The sequence below is a fragment of the Vicugna pacos genome, chromosome 33 (assembly GCF_048564905.1).
Source record: "Vicugna pacos chromosome 33, VicPac4, whole genome shotgun sequence".
NCBI lineage: Eukaryota > Metazoa > Chordata > Mammalia > Artiodactyla > Camelidae > Vicugna > Vicugna pacos.
This window is the reverse complement of record NC_133019.1, coordinates 11,115,549-11,131,299: the sequence shown is the minus strand read 5'-3', so window position 1 is coordinate 11,131,299 and position 15,751 is coordinate 11,115,549. Positions and strand designations below refer to the sequence as shown.

The 15,751-nt window shown below is 51.5% G+C and overlaps 1 protein-coding gene, 1 long non-coding RNA gene and 1 other non-coding gene across 5 annotated transcripts; 2 read left to right on the top strand and 1 right to left on the bottom strand.

The window, feature by feature from the left end:
• The first annotated feature begins 253 nt into the window (after window positions 1-253).
• LOC116276739 (uncharacterized) lies at window positions 254-3,190 on the top strand. 2 transcript variants are annotated; one of them, XR_012066617.1, is made up of 5 exons: window positions 254-360; window positions 840-890; window positions 1,461-1,540; window positions 2,037-2,179; window positions 2,700-3,190. It is a non-coding gene; the product is annotated as an uncharacterized lncRNA (long non-coding RNA). The 2 variants fall into 2 exon arrangements; XR_004186237.2 differs by lacking the exons at window positions 840-890; window positions 1,461-1,540 and having other exon boundaries at window positions 256-360.
• Window positions 1,062-1,133, bottom strand: TRNAD-AUC (transfer RNA aspartic acid (anticodon AUC)). The gene has a single exon. It is a non-coding gene; the product is annotated as a tRNA-Asp (tRNA).
• Window positions 3,191-4,495: 1,305 nt separating the features above from the next.
• C2CD2L (C2CD2 like) lies at window positions 4,496-13,541 on the top strand. 2 transcript variants are annotated; one of them, XM_006207736.2, is made up of 14 exons: window positions 4,496-5,249; window positions 7,268-7,363; window positions 7,738-7,857; window positions 8,035-8,145; window positions 8,231-8,347; window positions 8,441-8,552; window positions 8,692-8,800; window positions 9,501-9,565; window positions 9,656-9,783; window positions 9,875-10,049; window positions 10,758-10,859; window positions 11,007-11,140; window positions 11,228-11,513; window positions 12,478-13,541. In XM_006207736.2, exons 1-14 carry the CDS (start codon window positions 4,896-4,898, stop codon window positions 12,687-12,689), a joined length of 2,121 nt encoding a protein of 706 aa, XP_006207798.2. In that variant the 5' UTR covers window positions 4,496-4,895; the 3' UTR covers window positions 12,690-13,541. The 2 variants fall into 2 exon arrangements, with proteins under 2 accessions (XP_006207798.2, XP_072809970.1); XM_072953869.1 differs by having other exon boundaries at window positions 11,004-11,140.
• Window positions 13,542-15,751: the final 2,210 nt, after the last annotated feature.

The window sequence follows — 15,751 nt, the reverse complement described above, 5'->3', positions numbered from 1 at the left end:
TTGAGTCATCACGAGGGGATTGGGAGCACAATTTTCAAAGGACGAACAGAAGCGGATACTTTCCTAAGGTCATATTAAAGATGTACAGCCCAAAGCGGAAAAACTCCCTGCCCGGTTCCAAGATGAATGCTTCCTTGTACCACGTGTCTGACGCCGCTTACTCTCGGTTCCACGTCAGGTTTAGCCCCGTCAGCCTCCATTAGTCACGTTTAAAGGGGCAGTACCCCGAGTTTACTCTGGGACGCCTCTGGAGCTGGGAAGATGGCTACTGGATGCAATGGGGAGGGCAGGAGGGGTGAGGATGTGGAGAAGCGCCTGCTCTTTGTAGAAAACCCGTTGCTAACATAGTCGGAAACCAAGGTAAAAACACAACTCAGTTCCCGGAAACGCAGCTACAATTTGGAAGATGATGTATATTTTAAAAGAGACCCATCCCACTCCATGTTTTCCCGTGTTCTTGATCCAGGTACTTTTCAATCATCATCCCACCCATCTTCCGCCCCCGCAGTAGCAGTTAGTTGCCGGGCAACTCAGCGGGGGCACTTCACCACTGATGGGGCTGGGAGTGCCTTCAGGTATTGAATTTAACCCTGTACCTGACTCTCCTTGGTCCTGGATCATTGCACTGTGTCAAGTAGCCAGACCGAGGGGGTTAGGCTGAGGCAACGCTGGGAAGAGCTAAGGAAGTTGGAGAACCAGACTCACAAGTGGCTTCCTGTAAGCCTGAGGAATTCCCATTCAGGTTTCTTCCTCCAGATTACAGATGCCTTTTGTTTGTGCTCCTGTTTCTTGCAAATAACAGTTCACCAGCATATTCATTCTTTTTCATGCACCTACAGGCTTTTAGGTGGCAAGTGATTTCCATTCCTGAGAGCGGAAATCATCACCAGGTAGTTGGAGAGGACTCAAGTATGCTGACACTTTGTCTACTCTCTTGTTTTGTTTTGGGAAGGGGGAGGGGGATTAGGTTGGTTGGTTGGTTTGTTGGTTTATGATGGAAGTACTGGAGATAGTTTTGAGAAGCGGGAGGTAATTGAGTTTATTTATTTATTTATTTATAATGAAAGTACTGGGGATTGAACCCAGGACCTTGTACATGATAAACATGCACTCTACCACTGAGCTATACCCTCCCCCAGTCTACTCTTTTGAGTATGCGCCAGGAGTCAGGGTTGGGTTGACTCTTTTTAGGCCAAAGATAGCCCCTCCTGTCTCAAAACCAGGTGTGAATGTCCTTTCTACTCAAAGGCCGCTCTAATTAACAACACAAAACCATATATGTATAAAATATTTTATATATATAAAGTAATCCCAAAATTACTTGATAATAGTATTCCACCAAATTTCCAGTACTTATCCCACTAGTATTGTTTTTCTGTGCATTTGTGGATGTGCATGAGTGCGCAAATGTGCCTCTTTGACTGGAAATTCCCTAAAGGCAAGTGTTTTCTGTTGCACAGGGTGTCCCCATGGTGCTAAGGACACACAGATATCTGTATACAAGGCATCATCACACATAATGAGTCTGGATCTGAAAGAGGTACAGAGGGCAATAGGAGTGCATGGAGGGAGCAATTAGTTGTGACCAGGGGAAAAGAAGACCTTGAGGAAGAGTAGTATCTCCAAAGATTTCAGTAGGTGGCAAGGATGGAAGGGTCTTCTGAACAGGGAAAGTAAGACTCCAGAAGCAGGTGGAAAGAAGGAGCTTGTGGGAGCCCCAGCAGAGGCACATTCAGTTATCTTATGGATCAGGAGCAGGCTGAAACTCCCTGAAGGTCTGAGGAACAGTCTGTATCTATTTCCTGTTTTATTAGGAAGCCAATCCTAATAAATCTTACTTCTCTGCCTGGCATTGAGAACCTTTGTCTCTTTCTTCTCCAGAGATCATTAACCCTCCCCAACAATCCCTGCTGGACGAGGGTGGGGGACTTGGTCAAAAAAAGACACTGGGGATTCATCGTCCACACATACGTTACCATCAACATGGTTACTTGGATACTTGTTGTGTAATCTGAATATTTTTGTTCCCATTATAGTAAATGCACAGTTGATTCCCAGACTCACCAGGAGAAACAAACAAACACATGACCTGGCCACACTTGAAATTTTGTGCCTGTCCTAGTACAAGTTCAAAGCATTTGCCTGAAGGCTGGAGCTGGTCCTAGGGCTTACAGATCAGGTGAGTTGTCAATGGCTTCAGCTGGTTTCTTGGGCTGAGCAATGTTTGAGATGTGAATCCCCTACTAGGGAGCCCTGAGTGCCTCCCATTGGGCAAGGCCAATGCTCTGTTAAGTGTGATTGCCTGACAAAGCCTGTCCCATAAATGTTTCACATTGCCTAAAAAGTCCATGAGACAACTTTGGAGAGTCTGCAGCTGTGACACTTGCAGGACCATATCTGTGGCTCTTTCCAGGCAGCTGAATTACTCTTTCCATTTCTTCCTGCTTCTCTCCTATCATTGTTAGCTGAAAGGAAGCCCCAAGATCTCTGGTCCCATTGGGATGACATGAATGAGTTTGCAAAAGATAGAGATGTAGAATATATTCTATACAATATAGAAATTCTGTGTTGTAAATTGTAATATTTTCTGTTAGACTTCTTAAAATTACAAAGAATTTGCTAATCCCTACTATGTGCATGGAAAACTCTGCAGTACTGTGGGGACACAAAGTGATATAAATGCATTTGTTTCTCCCAAGGAGTCTTCATCATATTAAAGCACCTTGATTGAATACTTGGGAAGAGAGATGCATAAGACAGGGTCCCCACTCTCAAGCAGTTTTCTGGTGAATGGGAAAACAGACATACAAACAACCAGCTAGACTACAAGGGAGAATGAAATAAGTGCTAGAGGTCTAAGTAACAAGCCGATGGAAGACTGGGAGGACTAACTAAGGAAACTCACATAAGACTGAAATTGTGAAGCAGTATCTGGCAGCAAAGGACCAAGTGCTCAGTGGAGGAGTTGAAATAAACCCAAGAACTCGGAGAACTGAGATGAATACTGAAGAAGGGTTCTTGGGGGAAGAGGGTCTTCATTGTGAAATCACCTGGACAACTTCCCACATAACCTGCTCCCGAGCCCTAGTTGGTCTGCCCACTGACAGCTTCCTTCTGCATCCCTGAGTTCTCTCCTCCCTTCATTTCATGCCCTCTCCCCTCAAGATTAAAAATCCACACTCTTGGAATCCTCTGTTGTTTTTGGAGTCCAGTGATGATGCATGGAGAGAGAGGAGAGAGGGGAAGAGGAGCATGTTGTTGGCATAGGGCCCAAAACAAGGTCACCCCATCACCCCCATCCCTTACAGGGAAATCTGGGAGTGCCCCAGGCTTTCCCACCACCTCCTCTGGCTCAGGTACCCTGTTGTTGACCTGCCAGGTTCTGCCTAGCTCTGCAACTCCACACTTCAGAAGACATTGTTTACTCCCATGAACTAATTGCTCAGACTAATGACTGGATATGGGAGAGAGAGAGTTAACACCTTCCTGTTTACCTCTTTAAGGAAGACCTTGCCATATGTATACGGAAAAGAAGGGCATCTTGGGGAATGGGGATTCCTTTGAATACTTTTGTAGGAATTTCATTCCCCTGCCTCCAGAAAGCAATGATAAGCCTCTGTCTACAGGGATGGAATCCATGCCCTTAAATCTAGGGAAAAGAATGAATCCAGAGGCCAGAGTGTACCTATAACATCATTTTTTGGGTGTTTGCTGAGATAGCACATATTTGAATGGTGGGGTCTTCTGGCTGAATCTATTGATAGTCCACTGTTACATTGCCAGCTCCCTCCTCATTACCACCCCCTCTACACGTGCTCCATAGGCAGGAGCTGTTACTATGGAAATAAATTATTTTTAAAAACAGAAGGAGCCTCAGGCTTGGGAAATATCTCCAGAACAAACCCACAGGAGCAAGGAGGTTAACAGGGTGTCCCTGGGTCCTGGTTCCAGGGGATGGGGGTGGAGGAGGGGGTTCAAAAGTCCATGTTCTATTCTCCACCTCTACCAGGTTCAGGTTCTGCTTTCTCTCTGGTCGGTATCAGCTGGACCTCTGCCAGGCACTCCTATGTAGGAGGGAAGCTCTGCACCCACTTACCCCGGGTCTAGCTTCTGCCAGGACATGGGAACCAAGAAGCTGCTGAGCCTGGGAATGTTAGGAGAAGGGGTCGATGCTATCCACAGGGGTCACCTCCTTAACCCCACAGGCATCCAAACTATAGAAAGCTAAGCAGCGTAGGGGAAAGCAGAGGCGGCTTCTCAGGTGAGTGAAGTTACTCCTGCCTACTCTTGCCTTGAGCCTGGGGGAGCGGGAGTACCCCCGGTTCCAGGATGGGGCGGGGTAGTTAAAGATCCCGCCTATTTTCCACCCGGGAGCCTCTTCCCTTTTCTACTGGTCCTCCCACCCTCTTCCCAGCGCTGGAGCGCCTGGCTAGCTAAGCCCCGCCCCGCGCGGGTGCGGCTCCTTTAAGGGAGGGTGGGGGCGGGGGGCCGGCCGTGTTGTCAGTGTCAGCTCTGCGCAAGCAGCCTTCCCGGAGCCGGTGCCGGCCCGCGAGCCCCATCGTTTCTGCAGACAAGTCCCCACCCGGGTCCCACGGAGCCCGCGCCGTGGGAGGAGTCGGGGGCTGGCCGGCGACTATCCCTGGTGGGACTGCCGGACCAACCGAGGAGGGCCCTAGACCACGGAGACAGGGACCCCGGCGTCGCGACCCCCCAGGAACCTTCTCTCCTCGATCTGTGGCACCCACTAGTACCGGGCACCCAGCCCCGGAGAGCCCCGGATCCCGCGCGCCCAGCCCCGGGGGAGCCCGCCCCCGCCCCGCGGCCCGCCCGGGCCATGCTCCCCCGGGGCAGCGGCTGAGCCCCAGCCGGAACCGGGACTGGAGCCCGCGCGGAGCATGGATCCGGGCTGGGGGCAGCGGGACGTGGGCTGGGCGGCCCTGCTGCTCCTCTTCGCCGCCTCGCTGCTCACGGTGTTCGGCTGGCTGCTGCAGTATGCCCGGGGCTTGTGGCTGGCGCGGGCCCGCGGGGGCCGGGGCCAGGCACCCGCCTTAGCTAACGAGCCCGCCGGCTCCCTGCGGGAGCTGGGCGTGTGGCGCTCGCTGCTGCGGCTGCGGGCGACTCGGGCTGGAGCCCCTGAGGAGCCAGGCGTCCGGGGCCTCCTGGCGTCGCTCTTCGCCTTCAAGTCTTTCCGGGAGAACTGGCAGCGGGCTTGGGTGCGAGCACTGAACGAGCAGGCCTGCAGGGATGGGGTGAGTTGGACAGGAGGACCTAGGTGGTCCCCTCACTCAGCCTTTCCTTCCAGTGGAGGGATTGCTCAGGCCACGAGGGCCAGATGGGGGTGGGGATCAACTGGGGAACCTCATGGCCTCTCTTCCCCTCTGGGATCAGAGCACAGGGTGCAGGTGAGGCTGGAGGTTGTAGAAATCCTGCTATGTCCCACATCCTCTGTTCTTGTGGTCTAGGTACTCTCTGGCTCCAAACCATGCACAAATTGCTGTTCTCATAGCAACGCTAATCCCTGTGCCTGAGGGCACTTCCACCTAGCCTGGGTGCTGAGCCTGTGTGTGGGTGGGGGGTGGGGGGCAGGGGTAGAAAGGAGACAGGTGCACCTATGCAAAGAATTTGCCTGGTTCTCATGCCACCACACCCAGTCAACACCTCATGCCCCAGATCCCTGGTGTGATCAGGCAGGTCCCCAAGGAGCCTGAATTCCTCCCTAACCCATCCCTCAGTAATTTCACCACTACAGTCTAATGCATCCTCTTCCATGCTACCTGCAGTGCATGCGTCGAGAGAAAGATGTTCCACTGGAGAGCAGATTGACAATCCATGACCCTCCTGGTAGATGAGTTCTAGAGCTGCCCCTTGAGGGTCAGTCACAAGCCAGCCCAGCCTACTTCCTCCCATTTCACCATGGGCAGCTGGCCTCCCAGGAAGTGGGGCAGGAAGCGTGGTCATAAGACTGAGGTGTGGTGGGAGGTAGAGGCCTCCCTCTCTTGGGGTCCCCTCCCATCCTGGCCCAGTAATCTCTCCTTGCCCTCACAGTCTATCCGCTCGTGGCTCAGAGGGCTCTCCATTCTCAGCCACTGCTAGTCTGAGGGTTTTACTCAAGTAGCACCCCAGATGCCTGGAAACAGAAATGGCCACACAAGAAATTGCTCTGCATCCTCTGCCCAGCTGGTCAGCAGAAAGCCAGATGGCATCTGTCAGTCTACACCCTGAACTCATCCCTCCACCCAACTCTCTCTGTACCTTGTCCCTGGGTCAGGAGCGACTCTCCAGGGCAGCTGACTCAGCTGGACATTAGCCTCCCTTGCAGGGGGTGGGGAGACTGGGGTTCTGAGCATCCATCTCCCTGGGCCTGGCCTTCAAAAAAGACAGCTACAGGAGCAGAGAAGTTGGCCTCCCCTGGTTTGCCAGGCAAATGAGCCCTGTGAATTTGTTTCCTCCCATCCCAAGACCCAAGGAGGGGATGCCAACTCAGTCTGTGCCCCCTCCTCAATCCTTCTTCCCCTCCTGCTCTCCGGATGGGGCTCCAGCAGGTTGCTTCCACTGCTGTGAAAGAATTAGGAAGCTCTTTCAAGACCTGAGCTAAGCAGCTTTCTGCTTCCTAATACCACCTTGCTGTCTGCCTTGAAGAATTAGCCAGGCCCTGTCCCTTGAGCCCTCTGAGCTTGCTTCTCTTCCTAGTCCCTCTGGTAAAGTTCCCCAAAGCCATGCTGAGCTAGTCTTCATCTCCAGGAATATGGATAGAGTCATACTCTTCTGCTTCTACATCCTATTTACCCGGAGCAAAGCTTAGCCTCATTCCTCCAGCTCTTGTCTTGAATAAGTGACCCTACTGCTTTTACCCTTAGCCCAGCCGTGTCTCTCTCTGCCCAGCTATGATATGTAGGTGCCACAACACCTTTATTATTTTATTTCTATGCACACCTTTCTCTGGGGGTAGGGATGGGGATGGAGAGGAAGGCAGAGGGAGAAGAGGGAGGCTCCTGGCATTCCAGGAGGAATCTAGGGTCTTCAGGGCAAGGTGATCCAGTCTCTGAGGTGCTCTAGCTCCTCAGGTCTCCCTAGCAGCTGCAGGCCCCTGGAGGGGCAGGGTTGGAGAGGAACACTTCCTGTCCTAAAGCCCTGAGCCAAGGAGGGGCCAGGAGCCAGCCTGCAGCTGAGGCCTCTGCAGTGCCAGCACCCAGCCAGCAACTGAATAGGCCAGCCCTGCTGGGGACAACTCCAGAGACCTCATCCTATGCCCGCATTACTCCCTCAGAGCTCCATCCAAATCGCCTTTGAGGAGGTGCCCCAACTCCCACCCAGAGCCAGCATCAATCATGTGACCTGCGTAGACCAATCAGAGCACACCATGGTAAGGGCTGCTGGGCACTGCCTTCTTTAGGGATGGAGGGGAGATGATTCCAAGTTCCCTTTAGTCTGAGGGTTCTTAACCTGAAGTCTCTGAATGCCTTGGGGACCCAGGATTGGCTTCAGGAGGTCTGAGAATCCCACTAAAGTTACATGCAAAACATAATACATGTGTGCATATCTGCATTTTTCTGGAGAGAGGAGTTTTTGGCTTTTATCATCTTTTTATGGGGTTGTGACCCCAAAAAGGTGATTTGCAAGGAAAATTGAAGTGGGGAGGGGTCTGTTGACCCACTGTAGGGCAGGGCAGGGCAGGGTAAGTTGAGTACCCTTCCTCTGTGCCTGACCCTCTTTGCCTCCATGCCTCGCCTGTCCCAGGTGCTGCATTGCCAGCTCTCTGCTGAGGAGATGATGTTCCCTGTCTCTGTGACCCAGCAGTCCCCCGCTGCTGTCTCCATGGAGACCTACCACGTCACTCTGACACTGCCACCAACACAGGTGGAGGGGGATATGGGAAACTGAGTTGGGCAGGGGGTGGTTCAGTTGCCTCAGCCTTTTTGGTTTAGTTCCTGTCTAAGATGGAATTTGGGAAGGGAAGGTCCTGGGTGGTTGGGAGTAGTTGGAGGAATCTGGCAAGTCAACCCAGTCCCTTTGTCCTTTGTCCCTTGTCCCCAGTTGGAAGTCAACCTGGAGGAAATCCCTGGTGAAGGCCTGCTTGTATCCTGGGTCTTCACTGATCGCCCGGATCTCAGCCTGAAGGTGCTTCCCAAGCTGCAGGCCAAGGAGGTAAGGGGGCAGGGCTGGGAGGGGAGAGACAGGACAGGGAGGAGGAGGAAGAGCTGGGGGCCCCACCTCCTTGTTCTCCCCACAGAGAGGTGAGGAGCAAGTAGAGCTCTCTACTATTGAGGACTTGATCGAGGATGCCATAGTCAGCACCCAGCCAGCTATGATGGTCAACCTCAGGGCTTGCCCTGCCCCTGGAGGCCTGGTGAGTAGGCACTCAAAGCAAATAGTTTGTATGCATACTGTCCCCAGGGGCCTGGGTCAGGATTCTTGTTCCTTTTACTCCCTCTGCTCTTAGGTACCTAGTGAGAAGCCACCCACAGTGCCCCAGACCCAGCCAGCCATCCCCAGACCCACCCGGTTATTCCTAAGGCAGCTTCGAGCATCTCATCTGGGAAGTGAGCTGGAAGGTGAGAGCCAGAAGCTTCTGGGCAATTGCCAAGGCTATGGTTGCTGGAACTTCTGGCTCCTCGGCCAAGGGTATGGCCTCTCTACTCAATGGCTTCTCATCTTGGATCTGAGCATCCTTTAATTTCTGGTTCCTCTCAGGCACTGGGGAAGTGTGCTGTGTAGCTGAGCTCGACAACCCCATGCAACAGAAGTGGACCAAGCCCATGAGGGCTGGTCCTGAGGTGGAATGGAATGAGGACCTGACACTGTAAGGAGTGGCTCCCCAGCCCCCACCCCTGCTCTCACAGGCAGACTGAGGCTCAAACCCTTCCAGCATAGCCCTGGAAGAAATCAGCTGTGTTTTTCAGTAAACCTTGGTGTGAGCCTCTACTGTATGCCAGGCTCTGGCCTAGTCCAAGTGACCAAGATACAACCCCACCCCCCACCAATCCCTGAGTTGATCACAGGCTCAAAGCAGAGGCAGATGTATGGAAAGAAGATGGTATAAGTGCTTCAGTCTAGGTTCACACAAAGTGCTGTGGGAGCACTTAGGCGGGGAAGATTAATTCCCATAGGAATAAGGATCAGAGTAGGCTTCATGGAGGAGGTGGCATTTAAACCACACGTTAGAGCAAGAGTAGGATTTCAACAGAGTGTGAGAGAAAAGTGTTCATGGCAGAGGGAACAGCTTGAACAAAGGAAAAAGAGGGTCATTTGACATAGAGAGAGAGACTGGGAAGACAGGGTAGGGCAGGAGCAGGGAGGATCTGAATGTCCAGCTGGGGAGTATGGTCTCTATTCAGCCCTGTCCCATACTCTGGGGAAGAGAGAGTGTTTGGAGAGTGATTGGAGCACTGGTTCCATCTTATTTACAAACCTCTCTCTCTGCCTCTGGCCTGTGATCAACACAAGAGTGGATGCAGTTTGCTAATGTTCCCCCTCCTTGCCCCACCTCTTCTTGGCCACAGGGATTTGGGCCCCCAGAGCCGAGAGCTGACCCTCAAAGTGCTGAGGAGTAGCAGCTGTGGAGATCGTGAGTTTGGGGCAGGAAGGAACACCTCTGGGTGGGTGCTGAATGGGGACTGATCATGGGCCCTGCTCACAGTGCCATCTCTTACCCCAGCTGAACTCTTAGGCCAGGCCACACTGTCTGTGGGCTCCCCTTCCAGACCACTGTCCCGAAGACAGGTGTGCCTGCTCACCCCTGGGCCAGGGAAAGCCCTAGGGCTGGCAGCCACCATGGCAGCAGAGGTGAGAAGCGGGACCCCTGGGGGATATGGGAGGACACTGGGGGAAGGCCAGCCTTTGAGGCCCACCTCTCTGCTCTTCCACCCCTTGGCAGCTTCAGTATGAGGAGGGCTCGCCCCGGAACCTGGGCACTCCCACCTCCTCCACTCCACGCCCCAGCATCACCCCTACCAAGAAAATTGAGTTGGACCGGACCATCATGCCTGATGGCACCATTGTCACCACAGTTACCACCGTCCAGTCCCGGCCCCGGGTAGATGGCAAATTAGGTAAAGAGGAGGAGTCTGGGAGCCCAGCTCTAGCCAGGGGCCCCGGACTGCAGATCTGTGGCAGAACAGGGGAAAGGGCAAGGAAAGCCCTAATTCCAACTCCCCCTGTTTTCCAACCATGTCTTCCTCGTTGTCCTGTGTCACTCAAACTTTCCCTGACATCCCTCCATTTCCCCAGCTAGCCCTCTCCCCCTTCAATCCTGAGTCTCCCAGCCCCTTATACTATATTCTCACAGTTCCACTTCCCCAAGTTCCCATCTGTCTTTTCACAAGTCTCTCCCTTTCCCTTTCCCCAGCGCTCTTGACCCTCAACCTTCCAGTACCCTGTGGGATGCTCCAACAAACCCAGTGGTCTCCGTGGCATTTCCCCACTCCCAGAGACCTTCTGTAATATTTCTCCCAGCTAGGGGTCCCATGGAATTCCCTCTGCTGCTCCTGGGCCCCAGTCCCATCTCCGCAAACTCTCAGTAGATTCATGGCATCCCCCCATGCCCTTAGTGGGCCCCGTGTTGCTTTCCCACACTCCCATTGGTTTCCGTGGTGTCTTTTTGTCCCCACAGTATCTTCTTAATCACCCCTGTGATTAACCATCCCTTAGTCACCCCTACCCTCTGAGTCAACCAAAGTCTGCATCTCAATGAAGACAGTGGGGGGCTGAGGGCCACTCTAAATCACCTCCCAGCTCACTGACCCTCCCCCACCCACCAGACTCCCCCTCCCGCTCCCCGTCCAAGGTGGAGGTGACTGAGAAGACGACAACCGTGCTGAGTGAGAGTGGTGGCCCCAGCAGTACCTCCCATAGCAGCAGCCGTGAGTAGGGAGTTGGGAAGTGTGAGTGTTGGTTGGCACTGGGGCCCCAGAGTCAAAAACCACTTTGGGTGGGGCACAGGAGTTCAAGTCGGAAGAGGAGCTGGGGAGGACTCAGGCTATCCATCTTCTGCATTCATCATCCAGCAGGGGAGAGCCACCTTTCCAACGGCCTGGACCCTGTAGCAGAGACAGCAATTCGCCAGCTGACTGAGCCCAGCGGGCGGGCAGCCAAGAAGACACCCACCAAGCGTAGCACACTCATCATCTCTGGGGTTTCCAAGGTAACAGGGCTCTGGGGAAAGGAGCGAGGCTAGGGAGAAAGCCCTAATGGGTCACTCCTGCCCATTAAAACATGTCCCTCCTGGCAGGTGCCCATTGCTCAGGACGAGTTGGCACTATCCCTGGGCTATGCGGCATCCCTGGAAGCCTCAATGCAGGATGAGGCAGGGACCAGCGGAGGTCCCTCTTCACCCCCCTCAGACCCACCAGCCATGTCCCCAGGACCGCTAGATGCCCTCTCCAGTCCCACGAGTGTCCAGGAAGCAGATGAGACAACACGTTCGGACATTTCTGAGAGACCGTCTGTGGATGACGTTGAGTCGGAAACAGGATCTACTGGTGCCCTGGAAACGCGCAGCCTCAAGGATCACAAAGGTGGGGAGGTGTTAGCAACCCACCCTTTTATTATACCCAGTTTCATCACCTGGGTCCTACTGGACACTTAGGGACCTGGGAGCCTCGGGCCAATCTCATCCTTCCTCCCCTAAGGGATGGCCAGAGTTCCCAAGCTAGAGTAGAGAGAGGGGACTCGATACCTTGGGTCCTGGCCTGGATCCGACAAGCTTGGGTGCTGAGTAGAGATGTGAAAGTATTTCCCCTTACCTCCATTTTCCTTTCTTCCTGGATCTATGTGCATATCTTCCTTTCCTTGTTTTCTTCCCCTTTCCCTTTCATTCTGTAATCTTTCCCCCTGAGTATAAGAAATCCTACCCCAGGCTAATCCTAGGAGTGTCACAGTAAATGGCTAGCTGTGGCACTTATTCTAAATTCTAAGGTTGAAGACTTGCCCCCAAACATCTGCAAACCTCTGCCAATGAGTCTATCACCCATGAATGTATTGAACTATTTATAATTTAAGCCTGCATCACTTCTTGGGATAATGAGAGTCCTTAGTACAAAGACTGCTGTGTAAGCAAGCACCTTTCTCGTTATATTGGTCCTGAATTTACCTGTTTGAAGTTTTCCAGTCACACTGCTTCCTATTCACATCCTGGAATTTGGTCAACAAGTCAGTACCAACCCACTTGGTCCCTTCATGATTTTATAGGCTTTTAGGAACACCCTCTGCTCAGCCTTTGTCTTTCTATAGTAAAGAGGCCCAATCATCAGTCTGTCCCCACAGAGCAGCCAGCCCCAGGACATTCCTCCTCAGGGCCAGCGGTCAGGAGTGCACACGGGGTCCCCTGAGCTCCACCACGTTTTCCTCAGGAAGGATACAGTGCATATTTGTTCTGTTCCGTATCTTGGATTCCTTCATGCTTGTCCTTTCTCTGCTCCCCACCTCCCCCTGCCCCAGGGGGCTCCTCTCTCTGCCTCAGCCGCCCCTCTTCCCCCACAGTGAGCTTCCTGCGCAGTGGCACAAAGCTCATCTTCCGCCGGAGGCCTCGTCAGAAGGAAGCTGGTCTGAGCCAATCACACGATGACCTCTCCAACACGACAGCCACACCTAGCGTCCGAAAGAAGGCTGGCAGCTTTTCTCGCCGTCTTATCAAGCGCTTTTCCTTCAAATCCAAACCCAAGGCCAATGGCAACCCTAGCCCGCAGCTCTGAGGGCTCTGCTCACCTCCTGAGCTAGGAGAGGGCAGGAGTCCTCTCAGCCCATTCCCCACACCCTCTTCCTTTCCCCTTCTTGGATTCCCAAAGGCCTGGGCCAGGGAAGCCCTCTGGGTTCCAGGCAGCCCTGTGCACCCTGGGCTGTGGGGCCAGTTGGAAGGGTATTTACAACGGGAAGCGTGGGAGAGGTGGACACAGAAGAGGGAGTGGGTGGCTGGGAGCAAGAGGAGGCTCTGTCCTGGCGTATGTGGGCCTTCCTCAGACCCGTCCGCCTGCTGTTGACACTGGCCCCTCGGAGGAGTGCCAGCGTGCTCGGCTCCTCTCTTATTTATTCTCTCTTCTATTTATACGTGTGGTCCAGGGCCCTCAGTGGACAGATGACAGCGGGCATTCCTCCCGAGTGACCCTTCTTTCCTGACCCAGGAGGGTAGGCAGTTCCCTCTGGGAGGAAGCTCCCACACCTCCCTCAGGTCCCCACTCCGACCAGCACCAGTATCTGCCTCTGAGGACACTGGCAGCTCACAGAAAGCCGGGCTGGTGCCCGGGCTGGGGGGCAGGTACTCCCCACCTCCCTGCCTCCCCTTCTGCTCCTCACCCCTCCCTCCCCCTTTATAACCGTTTTTTGTACTTGATGCCTTCTCCGTGAGCAGTGGCTCTGTTGGAAGGAGGGAGCCAGGAGCCTGGTGGGAAGCCTTCCCCAGAGAGATGGCTTTAGGGGCTTTATTTACAGACTGAGTGATGCTAGAGCAAGAGCAGGGCTGCCCCTCTGTATGCTGGGAGATGATGATGTCCATTGCTGTGTGATGGCTTGGAATTTAATTTATTAAATTAAAGTCAAATTGGAGTTTATAAACTGGACAACTGGTCATCCTTTGAAATGCTAGGCTAGGCTGTGATGGTAATGAAGGGGGAGGATCAGAGACAGGGGCCCAGATAGCGAGGTGGGGAGGTAAATGACATGTATCTTGGGTCTAAGAAGTTCTGCAGGGAGGAAGGGACATGTACAGAGAGGATGGCAGAAAGAGAGTCTTTGAAGGGTGAAATTGTAGCAAAAATATTAAACAGAAAAAAAAAAAAGTCCATGGGCTAGTACAGGCGTCTTCATTCCCCTCCCTTGAATAGGCTGCTCCTTCCAGGCTATAGGAGCATCCAGAGTGCAGACTCTGGATCTAGACAGAAGAGACAGATTAGGAGGGCGAAGTCTTGTAAGGGTTTCACCATAATAAGAAGTCTTTAATTCCTAAATGTGGGCAAGTTTGAGGGAGTTATGGATACTAGCAAACTCGGAGAGCCTGGTTCCTGTTCTCTGGGACTTCACACAGAACTTGAACCAGGCAAACTGCTGCAGGATGTCAGACAGACACTGGACCAGGAACAGAAAACCAAAGTGTACCACAGACACAGCAAGTGACCTTGAACAGTCCACTTCTCCTTTCTGGACCTCAACTTCCTCATCTCTAAAACGAAGAGTGCCCTAGATAATCATTCAGGTCACTTCCAGCCTTGCCATTCTGACTGACTACATCACGGGGGCTGCAGGGCACCTGCCTTTGGGTAGGCAGCATGTAATTGTTAATCTTCCCCATGCTCCTGTCCATACTAGTCAGAGAATATGGGATATTTATTAAGGATGGCAGAAGATGGATATTTGGTTAATTTGCATTTAGTGACATGCCAAATTCTATGTCATAAAACTCAAAGCGATTTATCAAGCTGCCTCCCCTGATCTAAGAAATTCAACTCTTAGTTCACAGAGGAGTGGTTTGTTTACCAACATGACAAGACAGCCAAACACACTGAATTTTTTTAAATTTTGAAGTTTTCTTTTCTTCTTTTTTTTGGGGAGGGTGGTGAGGAGGAGAGAATTAGATTGATTTATTTATTTTAATGGAGGTACTGGGGATTGAACCCAGGACCTCCTGTATAATAAACAAGCATACTGCCACTGAGCTCTACCCTCCCCTCCAAACACACTGAACTTGAAATTTCACAAGAAACTTTTGTTAATGGGAGGACAGGTATTCAGATTCCTGTTGGACCTATGGATTGAGTGGATGGTGACTGGAAGTTGTACTTGACTTCCAGTGCTGAGCTGCTTAGAACCTCAATGCAATCACGTATTTTGTAATGAGGAAATGCCTGATCACATTTCAAAAACAGAGATTTAAAAAATGAACACAAAAGAAACACAAAATACAACTTAATCAACTTTAGCCATTTTACACTTTCAGAAGAGATCAACAGCTTTTGATGAGTATGAATTGTGCTTCAAGATTTTGTGTCAGCTTTTAAAGAACAAATCTCCGGATATGTTAGAATTATCCAGCCAAAATTGTGGCTTGTTTTCAAGAGAAGCAGATTGAGATGGAAGTAAACTATGCTAGACAGAAAGACACTGTCTCAAATTTTGGAAACATATGCGTGGATCCCAGAGCTATCTGGAAATTTTTGCTTTGTAAAAATTGAGTCTACACAGCTCTGTGAATGAACTTGTTCTTCATGAAATTGCTAAATTAAGGCTAAGAGCCATCTTTAGTGGTGTAAGTCTGAATTAAAATAAAGTTAGCTGTGTGGTTTTGAATGGATAAAGTTGATAAAATACATTTTTGTTACTTTTAAATTACATTTTAAAATAGGGACAGAGCTTAATTCACTGCTGTTAATAAGTAACTTCATGCACAAATTTCTGATTATACTATGACACGGCTATTTTATATAGCATCTAAGTTCATTTTATTTATACTGAATATTTAATGTGTTTTCTGATTATATAAATTTATATATGTTTCTATTTAGGCTAGAAAATAGAACACAATAAATATCAATACCAATGAACTTTACTAAGGTACATAATTTTTTAAACAAATATGTCTTGAACTCTTAACTGAGTTTCAGCCACTAAGCTAAGTGATGGAGTTACAAAGGGTGAAGAACACACACAGTCCCTGCCTGCCCTCACAGAACTCAGGCTGGTGCACAGTACAGACAAGTAAACATGCAAATACAACACTATGTGATAGAGCCGTAATGGAGAATTATAGGAAAGGGATGCCCAGGAA

Bases quoted from the DNA above. Each gene is read 5' to 3' on its own strand.
- C2CD2L (XM_072953869.1), top strand. From the start codon at position 4,896: ATGGATCCGGGCTGGGGGCAGCGGGACGTGGGCTGGGCGGCCCTGCTG. The intron at 9,566-9,655 runs GTGAGTTTGGGG...CTCTTACCCCAG, and splicing joins GAGTAGCAGCTGTGGAGATC to CTGAACTCTTAGGCCAGGCC. The intron at 10,050-10,757 runs GTAAAGAGGAGG...CCCACCCACCAG, and splicing joins CCGGGTAGATGGCAAATTAG to ACTCCCCCTCCCGCTCCCCG.